This window comes from Tachyglossus aculeatus, chromosome 1 (genome assembly GCF_015852505.1).
Source record: "Tachyglossus aculeatus isolate mTacAcu1 chromosome 1, mTacAcu1.pri, whole genome shotgun sequence".
Lineage (NCBI taxonomy): Eukaryota > Metazoa > Chordata > Mammalia > Monotremata > Tachyglossidae > Tachyglossus > Tachyglossus aculeatus.
The window spans coordinates 80,862,116-80,879,565 of record NC_052066.1 but is presented as its reverse complement, the minus strand read 5'-3'; the positions used below and the strand labels follow the sequence as shown (position 1 = coordinate 80,879,565).

The 17,450-nt window shown below is 47.8% G+C and overlaps 1 protein-coding gene across 1 annotated transcript in view; it reads left to right on the top strand.

The window, feature by feature from the left end:
• Positions 1-2,387: 2,387 nt before the first annotated feature.
• LOC119926909 (glypican-5-like) overlaps positions 2,388-17,450 on the top strand; it is a 931,977-nt gene continuing 916,914 nt past the window's right edge. The window contains exon 1 of the mRNA XM_038745374.1: positions 2,388-2,631. Within this exon, the coding sequence (XP_038601302.1) occupies positions 2,388-2,631 (244 nt within the window). The remainder of the gene's footprint in view (positions 2,632-17,450) is intronic.

Sequence of the window (17,450 nt, the reverse complement as noted above, 5' to 3'; positions counted from 1 at the left end):
CCTCCTCCTCCTCCTTCTCTTTCTCCTCCTGGTCCTCCTCTTCCTCCTCCTTCTCTTCCAGTTCACCCCTCTTCCTCTTCTGGTCCTCCTCCTCCTCCACCTCCTGCTTTTCCTTTCTCCTCCTGGTCCTCCTCTTCCTCCACCTACTGCTTTTCCTTCCTCCTCCTGGTCCTTCTTCTCCTCCTCTTTCTCTTCCAGTTCATCCCTCTTCCTCCTCCTGCTGATCCTCCTCCTCCTCCTCCTCTTTCTCCTCCTGGTCCTCCTCTTCCTCCTCCTTCTCTTCCAGTTCACCTCTCTTCCTCTTCTGGTCCTCCTCCTCCTCCACCTCCTGCTTTTCCTTTCTCCTCCTGGTCCTCCTCTTCCTCCACCTACTGCTTTTCCTTCCTCCTCCTGGTCCTTCTTCTCCTCCTCTTTCTCTTCCAGTTCATCCCTCTTCCTCCTCCTGCTGATCCTCCTCCTCCTCTTCCTCCTCCTCCTGCTCTTCTCTCCTCCTGGTCCTCCTCCTCCTCCCCCTTCTCCTCCTGTTTCCTCCTCCTGGTTCTCCTCCTCCTCCCCCTTCTCCTCCTGTTTCCTCCTCCTGGTTCTCCTCCTCCTCCTGCTCTTCCCTCCTCCTCCTCTCTTAATCCTCTTCCTCCTCCTCCTTCTCTTCCAGTTCATCCCTCCTCCTCCTCCTTCTCCTCTCTTAGTCCTCCTTCTCTTCCAGTTCATCCCTTTTCCTCCTCCTCCTCTCTTAGTCCTCCTTCTCCTCCTCCTTCTCTTCTAGTTCATCCCTCTTCCTCCTGATCCTCCTCCTGCTCTTCTCTCCTCCTGGTGCTCCTCCTCTTCCCCCTTCTCCTCCTGGTTTCCTCCTGCTGCTCTTCCCTCCTCCTCCTCTCTTAGTCCTCCTTCTCCTCCTCTTCCAGTTCATCCTTCTTCCTCCGCCTCCTGATCCTCCTCCTGCTCTTCTCTCCTCCTGGGCCTCCTCCTCCTCCTCCTCCTGGTTTCCTCCTCCTGGTTCTCCTCCTCCTCCTCCTCCTGGTTTCCTCCTCCTGGTTCTCCTCCTCCTCCTGGTTTCCTCCTCCTGGTTCTCCTCCTCCTCCTGCTCTTCCCTCCTCCTCCCCCTCTCTTAGTCCTCCTTCTCCTCCTCCTTCTCTTCTAGTTCATCCCTCTTCCTCCTCCTCCTGGTCCTCCTCCTCTTCCCCCTTCTCCTCCTGGTTTCCTCCTCCTGGTTCTCCTCCTCCTCCTCCTCCTCTCTTAGTCCTCCTTCTCCTCCTCCTCGTTCTCTTCCAGTTCATCCCTCCTCCTCCTCCTCCTGATCCTCCTCCACCTCTTCCTCCTCCTCCTTCTCTTCCAGTTCATCCCTCCTCCTCCTCCTTCTCCTCTCTTAATCCTCCTTCTCTTCCAGTTCATCCCTTTTCCTCCTCCTCCTCTCTTAGTCCTCCTTCTCCTCCTTCTCTTCTAGTTCATCCCTCTTCCTCCTGATCCTCCTCCTGCTCTTCTCTCCTCCTGGTGCTCCTCCTCTTCCCCCTTCTCCTCCTGGTTTCCTCCTGCTGCTCTTCCCTCCTCCTCCTCTCTTAGTCCTCCTTCTCCTCCTCTTCCAGTTCATCCTTCTTCCTCCGCCTCCTGATCCTCCTCCTGCTCTTCTCTCCTCCTGGGCCTCCTCCTCCTCCTCCTCCTGGTTTCCTCCTCCTGGTTCTCCTCCTCCTCCTCCTCCTGGTTTCCTCCTCCTGGTTCTCCTCCTCCTCCTCCTCCTGGTTTCCTCCTCCTGGTTCTCCTCCTCCTCCTCCTCCTCTCTTAGTCCTCCTTCTCCTCCTCCTTCTCTTCTAGTTCATCCCTCTTCCTCCTCCTCCTGGTCCTCCTCCTCTTCCCCCTTCTCCTCCTGGTTTCCTCCTCCTGGTTCTCCTCCTCCTCCTCCTCCTCTCTTAGTCCTCCTTCTCCTCCTCCTCCTTCTCTTCCAGTTCATCCCTCCTCCTCCTCCTCCTGATCCTCCTCCACCTCTTCTTGCCCTTCTCTCCTCCTGATTCTCCTCCTCCTCCCCCTTCTCCTCCTGGTCCTCCTTCTCCTCCTCTTTCTCTTCCAGTTCGTCCCTCATCCTCCTCCTCCTGATCCTCCTCCTCCTCCACCCCCTTCTCCTCCTGGTTCTCCTCCTGCTCCTGCTCTTCCCTCCTCCTCCTCCTCCTCTCTCAGTCCTCCTCCTCCTCCTCCTCTTCCAGTTGGTCCCTCCTCCTCCTCCTGCTCCCGGTTTTGGTTCCTCGCCCCCCTCCTCCTGCTCCCGGTCCTCCCCCTGGTCCTTCTGGCGCTGCCCCCGGGTTTTCCCCCGCGGTGTCCCCGGTCGGAGCCCCCGGCTGCCCCGTCCCCGGGCTTTGGGGCTGAGCGTCCGGGGCTGCCCGGGGGGGGAATGCGCTGCCATGGCCGGTGAGCGGCGGAGGAAGGCCGGCGCCCGGGCGCGGGGCTGGGGGCCGGTGGCCCTGGTGGTGGCCCTGGTGGTGGCCCTGGTGGCCCTGGTGGCCCCGGCCCCGGCCCCGGCCCTGGCGGAGGCGGGCTCCGGGCCCGGGGCCGGCGGCCGGGCCCCCAGCTGCCACGAGGTGCGCACCGCCTTTCAGATCCGCCACATCGGAGCCCCGCAGCTCGTCCCCGACCTGCCCACCGCCGGTCAGTACCTCCTTAACCCCGCCACCCGTCACCGCCCCCCCGGCCTCCTGCCGGGGCTGTCGAGGGAGAGTCGTCCGGACCCCGGAGGGCTTCGTGGAGGAGTCGTCCGGCCGGCCCAACCGAGGGGCCGCGAGGCTGGGGCTGACCCTCCTCGGGGCAGTCGTCGGGCCGGGGGAGCTCCTCCCGGACGGACTGGCCACTTTCGGGGGGAAGACCCCCGGGGAGCTTATCTGGAGCAGCCCAGGGGAGACGTCAGCCTGGGGAACCCCCTTCACCGGGGAATCCGTCTGGGGGAGTGGGCAGTTTGGGGGGAAGCCCCCTGGGGAAGTGGTCAGTTTGGGGGGAAGCCCCCCGGGGAGTTAGTCTGGGGCAGCCCCCTCCTTCCTCCCCGGGGGGGAGTGGTCAGCCTGGGGAAGCCCTCCGGGGGAGCCCCCTGGGAGAGTGGGCAGTTTTTGGGGGGAAGCCCCCTGGGGAACCTGGGGGGAGGGGTCAGTTTGGGGGGTAACCCCTTGGGGGAGTGGTCAGTTTTGTGGAGAAGCCCCCCTGGGGGAGTGGTCAGTTTGGGGGGGGAATCACCCCGGGGGAGCCCCCTGGGGAAGTGATCAGTTTGGGGGGGAAGCCCCCCGGGGAGTTAGTCTGGGGCAGCCCCCTCCCTCCTCCCCGGGGGGAGTGGTCAGCCTGGGGAAGCCCCCTCGGGGAGTGGGCAGTTTGAGGGGGGAAGCCCCCTGGGGAGCCTGAGGGGAGGGGTCAGTTTGGGGGGAGCCCCTTGGGGGAGTGGTCAGTTTTGTGGAGAAGCCCCCCTGGGGGAGTGGTCAGTTTTGGGGGCAATCACCCCGGCGGAGCCCCCTGGGGAAGTGGTCAGTTGGGGGGGGAAGTCCCCCGGTGAAGCCTGGGGGATGTGGTCAGTTTTGGGGGGGAAGCCCCCCCGGGGGAGCCTCCTGGGGGAGTGGTCAGTTTGGGGGAGAAGCCCCCCGGAGCAGCCTGGGGGAAGCGGTCAGTTTTGGGGGGAGCTCCCTGGGGGAGTGGTCAGTTTGGGCCCCCCTGGGAGCTCCCTCGGGGAGTGGTCAGCCTGGGGCGGGGGGAAGCCTGATGGGAGAGTCCCCGGGAGGGGAGTGGTCAGTGTGAGGCAGCCCCCCTCCGGGCAGCCCCCTGGCCCGGGGGAGAACCTCCCGGAGGAGTCGTCCTCCGGGACAATCCTACCAGCCGAGCCTTCCGGACAGCTGCCTGGGGGGCGGGGACAGGGAGAGGGAGAGGAGGGGGCGTCTGGACCAGTGCTCCTCCAGGAAGCCCCCTGGGAGGATGCCCGGCTGACCTTGTACATATCTATTCTATTTATTGTATTTTGTTAGTATGTTTGGTTTTGTTCTCCGTCTCCCCCTTTTAGACTGTGAGCGAGCCCACTGTTGGGCAGGGACCGTCTCTATATAATAATCATGGCATTTGTTAAGCGCTTACTATGTGCAAAGCACTGTTCTAAGCGATGGGGAGGTTACAAGCTGATCAGGTTGTCCCACGGGGGGCGCACAGTCTTAACCCCCATTTTACAGATGAGTTAACTGAGGCACAGAGGAGTTAAGTGACTTGCCCAAAGTCACACAGCTGACAATTGGCGGAGCGGGATTTGAACCCATGACCTCTGACTCCAAAGCCCGGGCTCTTTCCACTGAGCCACGCTGCTTCTCGCTTCTATATGTTCCCAACTTGTACTTCCCAAGCGCTTAGTACAGTGCTCTGCACACAGTAAGCGCTCAATAAATACGATTGATTGATTGATTGATTGATCTAGAGGGGCCGGGATGGCCGGAGCAAAGGAGGACCGCCCACCGTGTCCTCCCCACTCCCGCGGCCTCACTCTCTTCCCTGGGCAATGGAGGAGCTGGGGATATTTAGGGGGAGGGTCTCGGGCTGGGGGCTGCTCAGCTGAATCAATTAATTAATTAGTTAATTGAATCGTATTTATTGAGCTCTTACTGCGTGGAGAGCACTGTACTAAGCGCTTGGGAAGTACAAATCGGCAGCGTATAGAGGCGGCCCCTACCCAACAACAGGCTCACAGTCTAGAAGGGGAAGACAGACAACAAAACAAAACAAGTAGGCAGGTGTCAATACCATCAGAATAAATAGATTTATAGCTATATACACATCATTAATAAAATAGAGTAATAAGTATGTACAAATATACACAGGTGGGACGAAAGCACGTGTAGCCGTTTCTTGAACAAGTTGATGGCCATGGCAAGTACTTGGGACCCAACGTGAAAAGGGCAGAGCTCTTTAGGGCAAGAAATTCCCTGACTTGAGGGTTTCGTGCCCTTGTTCGGTCGGGCTCGTTTAGGAGTTAGGGGGTGTGAATAGTTTTAGCTCTCCCCTCTCCTAGTCCTCTTTACTAAATAAATAAAACAAACTGCGGGAGTGAGTTCCCCCCGTGGAAGGATTCAGAAAAAAAGCACTTTGGCAGACTCTATTTGAACGTTTTCCCACGGAACTCTTGGCGGGACTCTCCCAGAGGTGCAGGTATTCTTCAAGTCCTTGGAAGAAATATTTAGGTTAAATTATTTCCTGGCATTTTAGAGTTCCTTTGCAGTGTTGGTTGCCATCGTGACGAATCTTATGAATTAGAGCTTCTTAGACGGTCTCCCGAGACCCTGATTTTGATCCCGTTATCTACCAAGCCCAGTCTGAGCAGAGGATGCATTTTCCAATTGTTGCAGAGAGCAGTTTAGGTTTTTGGATGTTTCTGCTACACCTAGGCAAAGGTGAACACTTTCTTAGGTCCTTTATAAGTTGTCAGAAGGCAGGATATTTTTCAGACGTCAATTTTTTTGAAAACTTTATGTCCATTAGGCACACGCTAATAATGTTTACTGTAACTGTACCTGTCATGTTTTGTTTTTGAGCTTATGAACAAAAAGCACTTCATCATGATCCTTAAATTGGGATATGTAAACAAATTCAAAATGGAACGAGGACCCAAATTTATGAAATATCCCAAGTCTCTTTTGGAATATATTTGAGAATTTGGGAATAGTGAATACTATTAATTTTCAGTCTAATATGTCAAAGGTGGATTCCCAATTGATTCATCAGGAAACTCTTCTAGGATAAAGCACTTCCATTTCTGTGCCTTCTGCAAACAATGTTGGGATCTCTCCCCAAAACTGAAAGACACATTGATACTTTGTGATTCAGTTGCAAGACACTTCACTGTATTTCTTCAGGCAATAACTATGCCTTCTATTCCCAGCCACGACTCATAACTGTGGTGTTTGGAAGGCCGATAGAGTAGGGGAATTTTGTTTTTTTTTTAAAAGGAAGATAGGCTGGGAAATAAGAATTGCAGAAAGCTGAACAAGTTTCTGAGGGACAAATTCAGTTCCAGTTTGAAAGCCAGCAAAAGAACACTAAAACTCAAGAGAAATGCACGGTAATCTTGAATCCTGAAACATTCTTGTCAGATTGGTTGATTTTTTTTTTAATCTTGTGCCATCTAAGACATTCCCTCTCCCTCCCCAATTATTAAAGATATTTGAGCATTTGAGCTCAATGAATTCTTCAAATGTGAGGTTATTGGACAGGTCAGAGGGAGAGTATGAAGATTAAACATTATTGTGTGCAAAAATGACCTGGCAGAAATTTTGGCAGGGTGAATTTCTGGTGCATTTTGCATTGCACACATATTCATGCGCTGGGATAGAAACTCAAAGAATGTGAGAAATCTGACAAATTAAAAGTGTTGTTAGCAAATTTTGGGTCTCACAAGCAGGCATATTTTAAATGCATATCTTCTTTTGCACATGTCTATGCTTGGTTTTATTAGGTGGTGCAAAATAGGGATATTGCCCTCTTCTGGCACAAAACCTTTGTTATGTTGAAAAAGTGGAGTTGTGACCAAACAATATTTGCCTATAATCTGTCCCAGACCCTGCTTATTATTTTGTTATGGCAACATCCCAGTTTAAACTTCCTCCTTAAAGAAAAAAATACTCTTCATTCTTCCCCAGCTCCTTTCCCCCTATGATAAAGGCTGTTAGTGGGCTTGAAGAGACTGGAATTACTTTTGGGAAAAGTAGCAGGGATTATCCTCCCTGTTTGTGGAGACTTGCTGTGGCCCTAGTGTGGAGGAATCTGTGGAGCCCAGAGAGCTAGTTCAGGTGGCAGTGTTGGCTTTCTCACCTGACTGACATTCAGTCCTGGAGACTTGGGACCTTTACACCATTTTGGTGACTGCCCTAACCACCACCCTGTGCCTTTCTATTCCATTCTGTCCTTTTTCCATCTGCCCTTCTGCAGTACCTTCTTGGTGAGCTACATCGGTCTCTGGGGGAAAATTTTAGGGTACGCTTGTCCGGAAAAGTCATACTTGGGCCCAACAGGGCTTTCCTCTATGATACCAGAAAAAAAAAAAGTTAAATTTGAGAAATACACTAACATCAGTAACTGATCCTCCTTTCAATAATTGGCAGTCTCTGACCTGTACGGTGGGGCAGGGCTTTATCCCCTTCTCATCATTTGAATTTCTTTTTATGATAGATGAAACACTGATAAGCTCTGGCATAGAATGGCTAAAATTCAAGGAACATTTTCTTCCGATATTACCTAAGCAGTCACTGTGTATTGTGGCCTCCTCGAACAGGAATTATTTTCCTCTTCTTTAATAACCTCATGGAGGTTATACTAACTGATTAGAACGTTTTTCAAAATGAAAGGGCACCAGGTGGAAAAATGTGGAAGATATGAAAAGCAAACAAATTTAAAAGTTGCTTTAATGCTTCGACAGATGTAAAAGCTTCTCTTTAATTAAGGGGAAGGAAAGAGAAATGCACCAAAGACATTACTGATCTTCCCAATGCATTGTGTTCTGAGCTTCACCAGATGTCTCATCCTTTTTAAAGACCTGTCATCAGGCAATAATGACTTATACCTTTATGTCACCTTAATTATTCAACAGAACTTCACTTCTTTATCAGGTGACCTATGTCTGATGACTTTTCATATTATTCAGTAGGAAAGAGGTCAGAGAAAACTTACGCTTGGTTTTCTTTTCCTATCACTTCATTGAATTCACAACAATATGAGACTCATTCATATGATTTAGCAAACAACTTCAGCTCCTGAATTCTTCCCTTATGCATTTCACCAACTCCTACACACAGAAGCTAATGATATTTTACACCCTTTCTATAATGGGAGAGGTCACAATATTATCACTTACTCTTACTAATAAGCAGCTTGGCAAAGAGAAGCAGTGTGGCTTAGTGAGAAGTGCCCAGGCTTGGGAGTCAGAGGTCATGGGTTCTAATCCTTGCTCCACCACTTATCAGCTGTGTGACTTTGGGAAAGTCACTTAACTTCTCTGTGCCTCAGTTCCGTCATCTGTAAAAGGGGGATTAAGACTGTGAGCTCCATGAGGGACAACCTGATTACATTTTATCTACCACAGGGCTTAGAACAGTGCTTAGCACATAGTAAACACTTAACAAATACCACCATCATATTATCATGGATTATTGTTATTATTATTACTGTCTCTGGATCTTTCGGTTATCTGGCAGAGGGAAGGCTGAGGAAGGGCTTGGGTGGCCCAAGAGATCTGCACTTCCTCTCCATGAGGTTCCTGATCCAGCTGTCAGGCGCCCAAACATGCAATTGCTAGTGTGGCGTAGTGCAAAATATGTTCCCGAGTGTGGCTTCTGTTTCTTTTTTAAATTGTTCTCTGCTACCTTTCTGTTTGTTTCCCAGATTTTCTAACATTCATTCAAGCGTTCAATAAATATGATTAAATAAATGAATATATATTTAAGGATATTTAAGGATCTATATTTAAGGATAGAGATTCAGGCAACTACTTTTTAAGGCTCCAACCAGGACCGATTTTTTTTAACTAATAAATAATAAACAGGTCCTATATTTTACTTAATTATTTGTTTTGACCCTATTAATAATCATAATGATTGCCACATGTGTTAGGCCCTTACTACGTGCCATGCACTGAACCCAAGTGCTGGGGTAGATACAATATCATCAGGTCCCACATGGGGATTATAGTCTGAGTAGCAGGGGAGATGAGTTTTGAATCCCCATTTGACAGATGAGGGAACTGAGGCACAGAGAAGTTAAGTGACTTGGCCAAGGTCACACAGCAGACAATGAACTAGAGAATGAACCAGTGGCCTCTGGAAGCTATAGCCAGGCTGGGCGCAGTGGTGGGCAGAACAGCTCTGGTGCACACTTTCTGTAGAGAAAGTCATAAAACACATATAAACTATTCTGGAGAATACCAAAAGGGCATGCTGTCCAGATCCTCCCCCCATCCAACCACTCTCCATGCCTCCACTTTGTACTCCACTATTGGGCTTGTGCTGGGACACTGAGCTTCTCTATACACCCTCCCCACCTTCCCTACATAAAGCTATGAAAATGATAAAAGGGCAATCACTCCTTTTCTGCCTAGAACTTTTGTTTAGGCTTAAAGAAATGGGCTGTCTTATTCATTCATTCATTCAATCGTATTTATTGAGCATTTGGGAATGGAGCACTGTACTAAGCGCTTGGGAAATACAAGTTGGCAACATATAGAGACGGTTCCTACCCAACAGTGAGCTCACAGTCTAGAAGGGGGATACAGACAATACTGTATCCTATTGTCAATAGGACAAACATTGGAGTTGGGTTTTTTTTCAATAGCTGGCTTCCCCTCCTTTCCATCCAAACTGCCACGACAGTGGCCCAATCATTTGTCACATCCTGCCTCAGTTACCTCATTACCTCATATGTTGCCAACTTGTACTTCCCAAGCGCTTAGTACAGCCTCTGCACACAGTAAGCGCACAATAAATGCGATTGATGATGATGATGATGAACTCCTTTATTGATTTCCCTGCCTCCAGCTTTTCCCAGCTCCAGTTTGTCCTTCACTCTGCTGCCTGTTGCTCCACTCCTGTCTCCCCACTCCTCATAAACCTCCAATAGTTGCCCATCCACCTCCACCTCCAGTAGAATCTTTTCACAATCGGCTTTAGGGCTAATCAGCTCTGCTTTAGGGCTAATCAGCTCTCACGATAATGATAACAACAGTCCTTAAGCTCTTACTATGTGGTAGTCATTCCAGTACATTCATTCCTGTTCACTACTTCTTTTAGGTAATGTATGAATATTTTAAACAAACCAATCAATCAATCAATCAATCAATCGTATTTATTGAGCGCTTACTATGTGCAGAGCACTGTACTAAGCGCTTGGGAAGTACAAATTGGCAACACATAGAGACAGTCCCTACCCAACAGTGGGCTCACAGTCTAAAAGGGGGAGACAGAGAACAGAACCAAACATACCAACAAAATGCAATAAATAAGATAGAAATGTACAAGTAAAATAAATAAATAAATAAATAAATAAATAAATAAATAAATAAATAAATAAATAGAGTAATAAATATGTACAAACATATATACATATATACAGGTGCTGTGGGGAAGGGAAGGAGGTAAGATGGGGGGATGGAGAGGGGGACGAGGGGGCGAGGAAAGAAGGGGCTCAGTCTGGGAAGGCCTCCTGGAGGAGGTGAGCTCTCAGCAGGGCCTTGAAGGGAGGAAGAGAGCTAGCTTGGCGGATGGGCAGAGGGAGGGCATTCCAGGCCCGGGGGATGACGTGGGCCGGGGGTCGATGGCGGGACAGGCGAGAACGAGGTACAGTGAGGAGATTAGCGGCAGAGGAGCGGAGGGTGCGGGCTGGGCTGGAGAAGGAGAGAAGGGAGGTGAGGTAGGAGGGGGCGAGGTGGTGGACAGCCTTGAAGCCCAGGGTGAGGAGTTTCTGCCTGATACGCAGATTGATCGGTAGCCATTGGAGGTTTTTGAGGAGGGGAGTAATATGCCCAGAGCGTTTCTGGACAAAGATAATCCGGGCAGCAGCATGAAGTATGGATTGAAGTGGAGAGAGACACGAGGATGGGAGATCAGAGAGAAGGCTGGTGCAGTAGTCTAGACGGGATAGGATGAGAGCTTGAATGAGCAGGGTAGCGGTTTGGATGGAGAGGAAAGGGCGGATCTTGGCAATGTTGCGGAGCTGAGACCGGCAGGTTTTGGTGACGGCTTGGATGTGAGGGGTGAATGAAAGAGCGGAGTCGAGGATGACACCAAGGTTGCGGGCTTGTGAGACGGGAAGGATGGTAGTGCCGTCAACAGAGATGGGAAAGTCAGGGAGAGGACAAGGTTTGGGAGGGAAGACAAGGAGCTCAGTCTTCGACATGTTGAGCTTTAGGTGCCGGGCAGACATCCAGATGGAGATGTCCTGAAGGCAGGAGGAAATGCGAGCCTGGAGGGAGGGGGAGAGAGCAGGGGCAGAGATGTAGATCTGGGTGTCATCAGCGTAGAGATGATAGTTGAAGCTGTGGGAGCGAATGAGGTCAACAAAGGGAGTGAGTGTAGATTGAGAACAGAAGGGGACCAAGCACTGAACCTTGGGGAACCCCCACAGTAAGAGGATGGGAGGGGGAGGAGGAGCCTGCAAAAGAGACTGAGAAAGAACGACCAGAGAGATAAGAGGAGAACCAGGAGAGGACTGAGTCTGTGAAGCCAAGGTCAGATAGCGTGTTGAGGAGAAGGGGGTGGTCCACAGTGTCAAAGGCAGCTGAGAGGTCGAGGAGGATTAGGACAGAGTATGAGCCGCTAATCATTCATAGGAATGATTCCTCAAGAATCCCAGAATTTCTTATCCATATAGAAAAGTGGTATTTATTCCCACCCCTTTTTGTCCCTTTCTTTTAGGCAATTTAGTATCCATGACAGGAAATTTACTCCATTCCCATTTGATTCAGTCGTATTTATTGAGCGCTTACTGTGGGCAGACCACAGTACTAGGCGCTTGGGAGAGTACAATATAACAATAAACAGACACAATCCCTGTTGCAATGAGCTTACAAGTTTTGAGGGTGGGATACAAATAAATAAATTACAGATATTTACATAAGTGCTGTAGACAGACTTCAATACAAATAAATAAATTACAGATATTAACATAAGTGCGGTGGGGCTGAGAGGGGGGAAAGTGATAAGGGAACAAATCAGGGTGATACAGAAGGGAGCAGGAGAAGATAAAAGGAGGGGCTTAGTCTGGGAAGGCCTTTTGGAGGAAATGTGCCTTCAATAAGGCTTTGAAGTGGGTAGGGGAGAGTAATTTTCTATCAAATTTGAGGAGGAAGGGCCTTTCAGTTCAGAGGCAGGACATGGAATGGGGTCCTGATGAGATAAGCGAGATTGAGGTAAGATGATAAGGTTAGCAGTAGAGGAGCAAGGTGTTCAGGCTGGGTGGTAGAAAAATGTCATAAATGCATTTGCTGTGGAATCTTGTGAAAGGTATCTTAAAAATCTAAATATTCATTCTTTCAATTGTATTTATTGAGCGCTTACTGTGTGCAGAGCACTGTACTAGGTGCTTGGGAAGTACAAGTTGGCAACATATACAGACGGTCCCTACCCAACAGTGGACTCACAGTCTAGAAGGGGGAGACAGACAACAAAACAAAACATATTAACAAAATAAAATAAATAGAATAAATATGTACAAGTAAAATAAATAAATAGAGTAGTAAATACGTATAAATATATATACATATATGCAAGTGCTGTGGGGAGGGGAAGGAGGTAAGGCGGGGGGATGGGGAGGGGGAGGAGGGGGAGAGGAAGGAGGGAGCTCAGTCTGGGAAGGCCTCCTGGAGGAGGTGAGCTCTCAGTAGGGCTATGTACTAATATGTTCCTCACCCTCAGTCCTCGTGCTTATTGATTTATTCAGAAATGCTCCAGGAGATAAATAAGGCATGATTTTCCCTTAGAAAAGTCATGTTGTCTTTCTCCTAATCAATCAATCAATCAATCGTATTTATTGAGTGCTTACTGTTTGCAGAGCACTGTACTAAGTGCTTGGGAAGTACAAGTTGGCAACATATAGAGACAGTCCCTACCCAACAGTGGGCTCACAGTCTAAAAGGGAGAGAGAGAGAACAAAACCAAACATACTAACAAAATAAAATGAATAGAATAGATATGTACAAGTAAAATAAATAAATAAATAAACAGAGTAATAAATATGTACAAACATATATACATATGTACAGGTGCTGTGGGGAAGGGAAGGAGGTAAGATGAGGGGGATGGAGAGGGGGACGAGGGGGAGAGGAAGGAAGGGGCTCAGTCTGGGAAGGCCTTCTGGAGGAGGTGAGCTCTCAGTAGGGCCTTGAAGGGAGGAAGAGAGCAAGCTTGGCGGATGTGCGGAGGGAGGGCATTCCAGGCCAGGGGGATGATGTGCACTGGGGGTCGACGGCGGGACAGGCGAGAACGAGGCACGGTGAGGAGATTAGTGGCAGAGGAGTGGAGGATGCTGGCTGGGCTGTAGAAGGAGAGAAGGGAGGTGAGGTAGGAGGGGGTGAGGTGATGGACAGCCTTGAAGCCAAGAGTGAGGAGTTTTTGCCTGATGCATAGGTTGATTGGTAGCCACTGGAGATTTTTGAGGAGGGGAGTAACATGCCCAGAGCGTTTCTGGACAAAGACAATCCGGGCAGCAGCATGAAGTATGGATTGAAGTGGGGAGAGACACGAGGATGGGAGATAAGAGAGAAAGCTGGTACAGTAGTCCAGACGGGATAGGATGAGAGCTTGAATGAGCAGGGTAGCGGTTTGGATGGATGTGTTTGCTGATACTAACCTTAATAACCAATTCTATTATTGTTAAATATAGAAGTGAAATGGTTCCATCCATAATTCCCAGGCTCACCCCAGATGTTGTTTTGGTTATCTTCCATTTCTTTAGTTCAGTGAGCACTTAGTTCTGCTAGGAAGCTCTCAGATCTTTTGAAGACTTGTCATAAACAAAGCTGGGAGTTGAACCCAAATAGTTGTGAGGCAATGATCCCTGTATCACCCCTGAACTGGGTACCTGTACTTGAGTGGATGCCATCTAATCCCTAAAATTTGTTCACAATTTGATCCAGTTTCCTTGATCTGATGATCTGACAGAAAAGTATTTTCCAACAAATATCTTACTGCCGATATAATGTCCCTTATTTTTCTAAACCATTGCTCTGCACATTTCCACTCTCCTCAAAAACATCTAATAGTTTCGATTACTCTCTGCACCAGGCTGACACACCTGACCATTGGTTTCAAGGCACTTAATTGGCTTTCTCCATCCTATATATATCGATGCCCTTCTTCTACTAAACCCCAGCTCGCAAACTTCATTATCCTTAACATAACATACGGTGTTTTGCCTTAGATAGTAAGTTTCTTGAGGGCAGGGACCATGCATATAAATTATATTATATAATGATAATAATAAAACATATAATTATGGTGGTATTTGTTAAGTTCTTACTGTGTGCCAGGCCCTATACTAAGTGTTGGGATAGATAAAAGCAAATTGGGATGGACACAGTCTCTGTCCCACAAGGGGCTCACAGTCTTAACCCTCATTTTACAGCTGAGATAACTAAGGCACAGAGAAGTTAAGTGACTTTCCCACTTCTCACAGCAGACAAATGGAGGAGCCGAAATTAGAACCCAGGTCCTTCTGAATCCCAGGCCCATGCTCTATCTACTAGGCCATGCTGCTTCTCCTTAGCACAGTGCTCTGCATATGGCACTTACTCTCCTCAGTGCTTAGTACAGTACTCTGAACACAATAATCACTCAATAAATAGTATTGATTGATTGATTATTATTTGATTAATCAATATAACTATCCATGCAAAAGTTGAATTGTTGAATTTTCTGTCTTGGCTTAAGTGACAGTAGGGTTTAAATATTTTTTTTAGTTCTTTTAAGCAGCTTGTCTATGTATTCATTATCTCTGTGGCTTAGTGGAAAGAGCACAGGCTTGGAAGTCAGAGGTTGTGGGTTCTACTCCCAGCTCTGCCACTTATCAGCTGTGTGGTTTTGGGCAAATCACTTAACTTCTCTGTGCCTCAGTTCCCTCATCTGTAAAAGAGGGATTAAGACTGTGGGCTCCATGAGGGACAACGTGATTACCTTTTATCTACCTCAGAGCTTAGAAAAGTGCTTGTCACATAGCGCTTAACAAATACCATTATTATTATTATTGTTATTAGTATACACATATACATACATAGCCGTACTAATGTATTGGGATTTGTGTAGAAACAGCCTAATTAACCATCAAAAAATCTTTGTTTTCTTGGCCTAAAAAACAGACAAATCGTATAATGGGTATAAGTCCATGGATGAACATAGTTTCCCACAGAAGACTGAAAACTGATTTTTCAGTGCTTTCAGTTTCTCTTCATACTACACTAATGTTCTTTCAGCAACAAGTTCCAAATAATTTAATGTCCACTTAAGACAACTTCTACTTTATTTGGCAAATTAGTTCTTTCTTAACCAATCGGATAACATTCCATCTTATTTTATTTAAAAGCCAGTCAAGTCACTTATTGTGCTATTTAGCCTTCTTGATTTGTTGCAGATTGCTACTTTACTTTTTAATTCTTACTAGGCAGGAGGGTGTGATGATTCCCATTGGAAAGGTTCTTGTGTCACAACACATTTATTTGCAGTATTCTGCCAAAGTCACTTACAACTGGCGTGAAGAAGATGAAAAAAACGGAGAAAATCTTTTGTTGACCTTGGGAAGCTGTTACTTGATTAGAATGAGTTGCTAAAAATTATGTGGTGCACTGTAGTTTAAATTCAAAATGACTACTAGCCCTGATATTTGAATTCATGAGCTTTGAAGAAGGGGATGAATAAAGTAATTCCTAAAAATGCAAAAGTGTTTTTTAGAAATCTTTTCTCTTTCATCTATCACTTGAATATTCCTGTAGTTTTCTTCAGGGAAAAAAAAAGATCACATGGAGAAATTACAACATGTATGAGATGCTTTGATCTTGGGTGTGCTTTACTGTTGCAGTTCTGAAGATTGCATTCAATCAATCAATCATATTTATTGAGCACTTACTGTGTGCAGAGCACTGTACTAAGCGCTTGGGAAGTACAAGTTGGCAACATATAGAGACAGTCCTTACCCAACAGTGGGCTCACAGTCTAGAAGGGGGAGAAAGAGAACAAAACCAAACATATTAACAAAATAAAATAAATAGAATAGATATGTACAAGTAAAATAAATAAATACATAAATAGAGTAATAAATGTGTACAAACATATATACATATATACAGGTGCTGTGGGGAAAGGAAGGAGGTAAGACAGGGAGGATGGAGAAGGGGATGAGGGCCCTTTGGAAGTTCAACCCGTAAACCAAGTTCTCCAAACTTTCTGTCCATCTTTATGTTTCATGATCAGAATCACATTCATATTCCACCTTTCTCCAAAAATCTTCATTTATCCACAGAGTCCTCAGAATCCACAGGCATCTTTTCTTTTTTAACGGTATTTGTTAGGCACTTACTATGTGCCAGACCTGACAGGAGAGGTGAGAAGGCCAGTTGAGCCTTCCTGTTTCTGCCCTGGCAGTGGTAACCATCCTCTCCTCACAGTTGTGGCTTCCCCAACTGCCCCAGGCTGGGTTTGGTATACGGAGCATGTACGGGCCATCCCTGTGACTCTACACACCTGAGAAGCAGTGAGGCTCAATGGAAAGAGCACGGGCAGAGGTCATGGGTTCTAATCCCAGCTCCACCGCTTGTCTGCTCTGAGACTTCGGGCAAGTCACTCAACTTCTCTGTGCCTCAATTACCTCATCTGTAAAATGGGGATTAAGACTGTGAGCCCCACATGGGACAATCTGATTGCCTTTTATTCCCCCTAGCTCTTAGAACAGTGCTTTGCACATAGTACGTGCTTAACAAATGCCATCATTATTATTTTATTATTATTATCTGCACCCCCAAGTCTCCCCAGAAGAACATGGGTTCACTGGTCAAGGATTATTTAGCCTAGCTGAAGATAAATCCTGACAAATACCAGATGCCTGAGTTACCACCTCTTTGCCCAGTTCTCTCCTGAGGAGCTGGCCTTTCCTCTCCCAGTCCCTCCCACACACACCTTATGTCTAGGCTCTCTTTGTGCTGGGATCCTGTGTGTGTCAACCCCTCTCCCCCACTTTAGGGAGGCCTACTCCTCCAGAGTGGGGGCCATGACTCTTCTTCGCATTGTCTGGCTCCAGGCACCCAGTGGATGTTAGCCAAGACCTCACTGATGAGGTAGCATAGAGAGTCAGCGTGGCCTAGTGGATAGAGCCTGGGGCTGGAAGTCAAGAGGACCTGAGTTCTAATCCCCATTCCTGCTTAGTGACTTTGGGAAAAGCACTTTACTTCTCTGTGCCTCAGTGACATCATCTGTAAAATGGGGATTAAGACTGTGAGCTCTATGTGGGACAGGGGCTATGTCCAACCTGATTAGCTTGTAACTACCCCTACCTACCTTTTAGACTATGTACCTACCTTTTAGACTGTGAGTCCACTGTTGGGTAGGGACTGTCTCTATATGTTGCCAATTTGTACTTCCCAAGCGCTTAGTACAGTGCTCTGCACACAGTAAGCACTCAATAAATACAATTGATTGATTGATTGATCTACCCCAGCACTTAGAACAGTGCCTGGCACATTGAAAACACTTAAAAAATACCTTAATTATTATTGTTGTAATGACTGTACTAAGCCCTGGGGTAGATGCAACCCAATCCTATTGGACACAGTCCCTGTCCCACATGGGGGTCACATTCTTAATCGCCATTTTACAGATAAGGTCACTGAGGCACAGAGAAGTGAAGTGATTTGTTCAAGGTCACACAGCAGACAGGTGACCTGTGCTCTTTTCCCTTGACCACACTGCTTCCCAGGTGCTGCCCAGCTG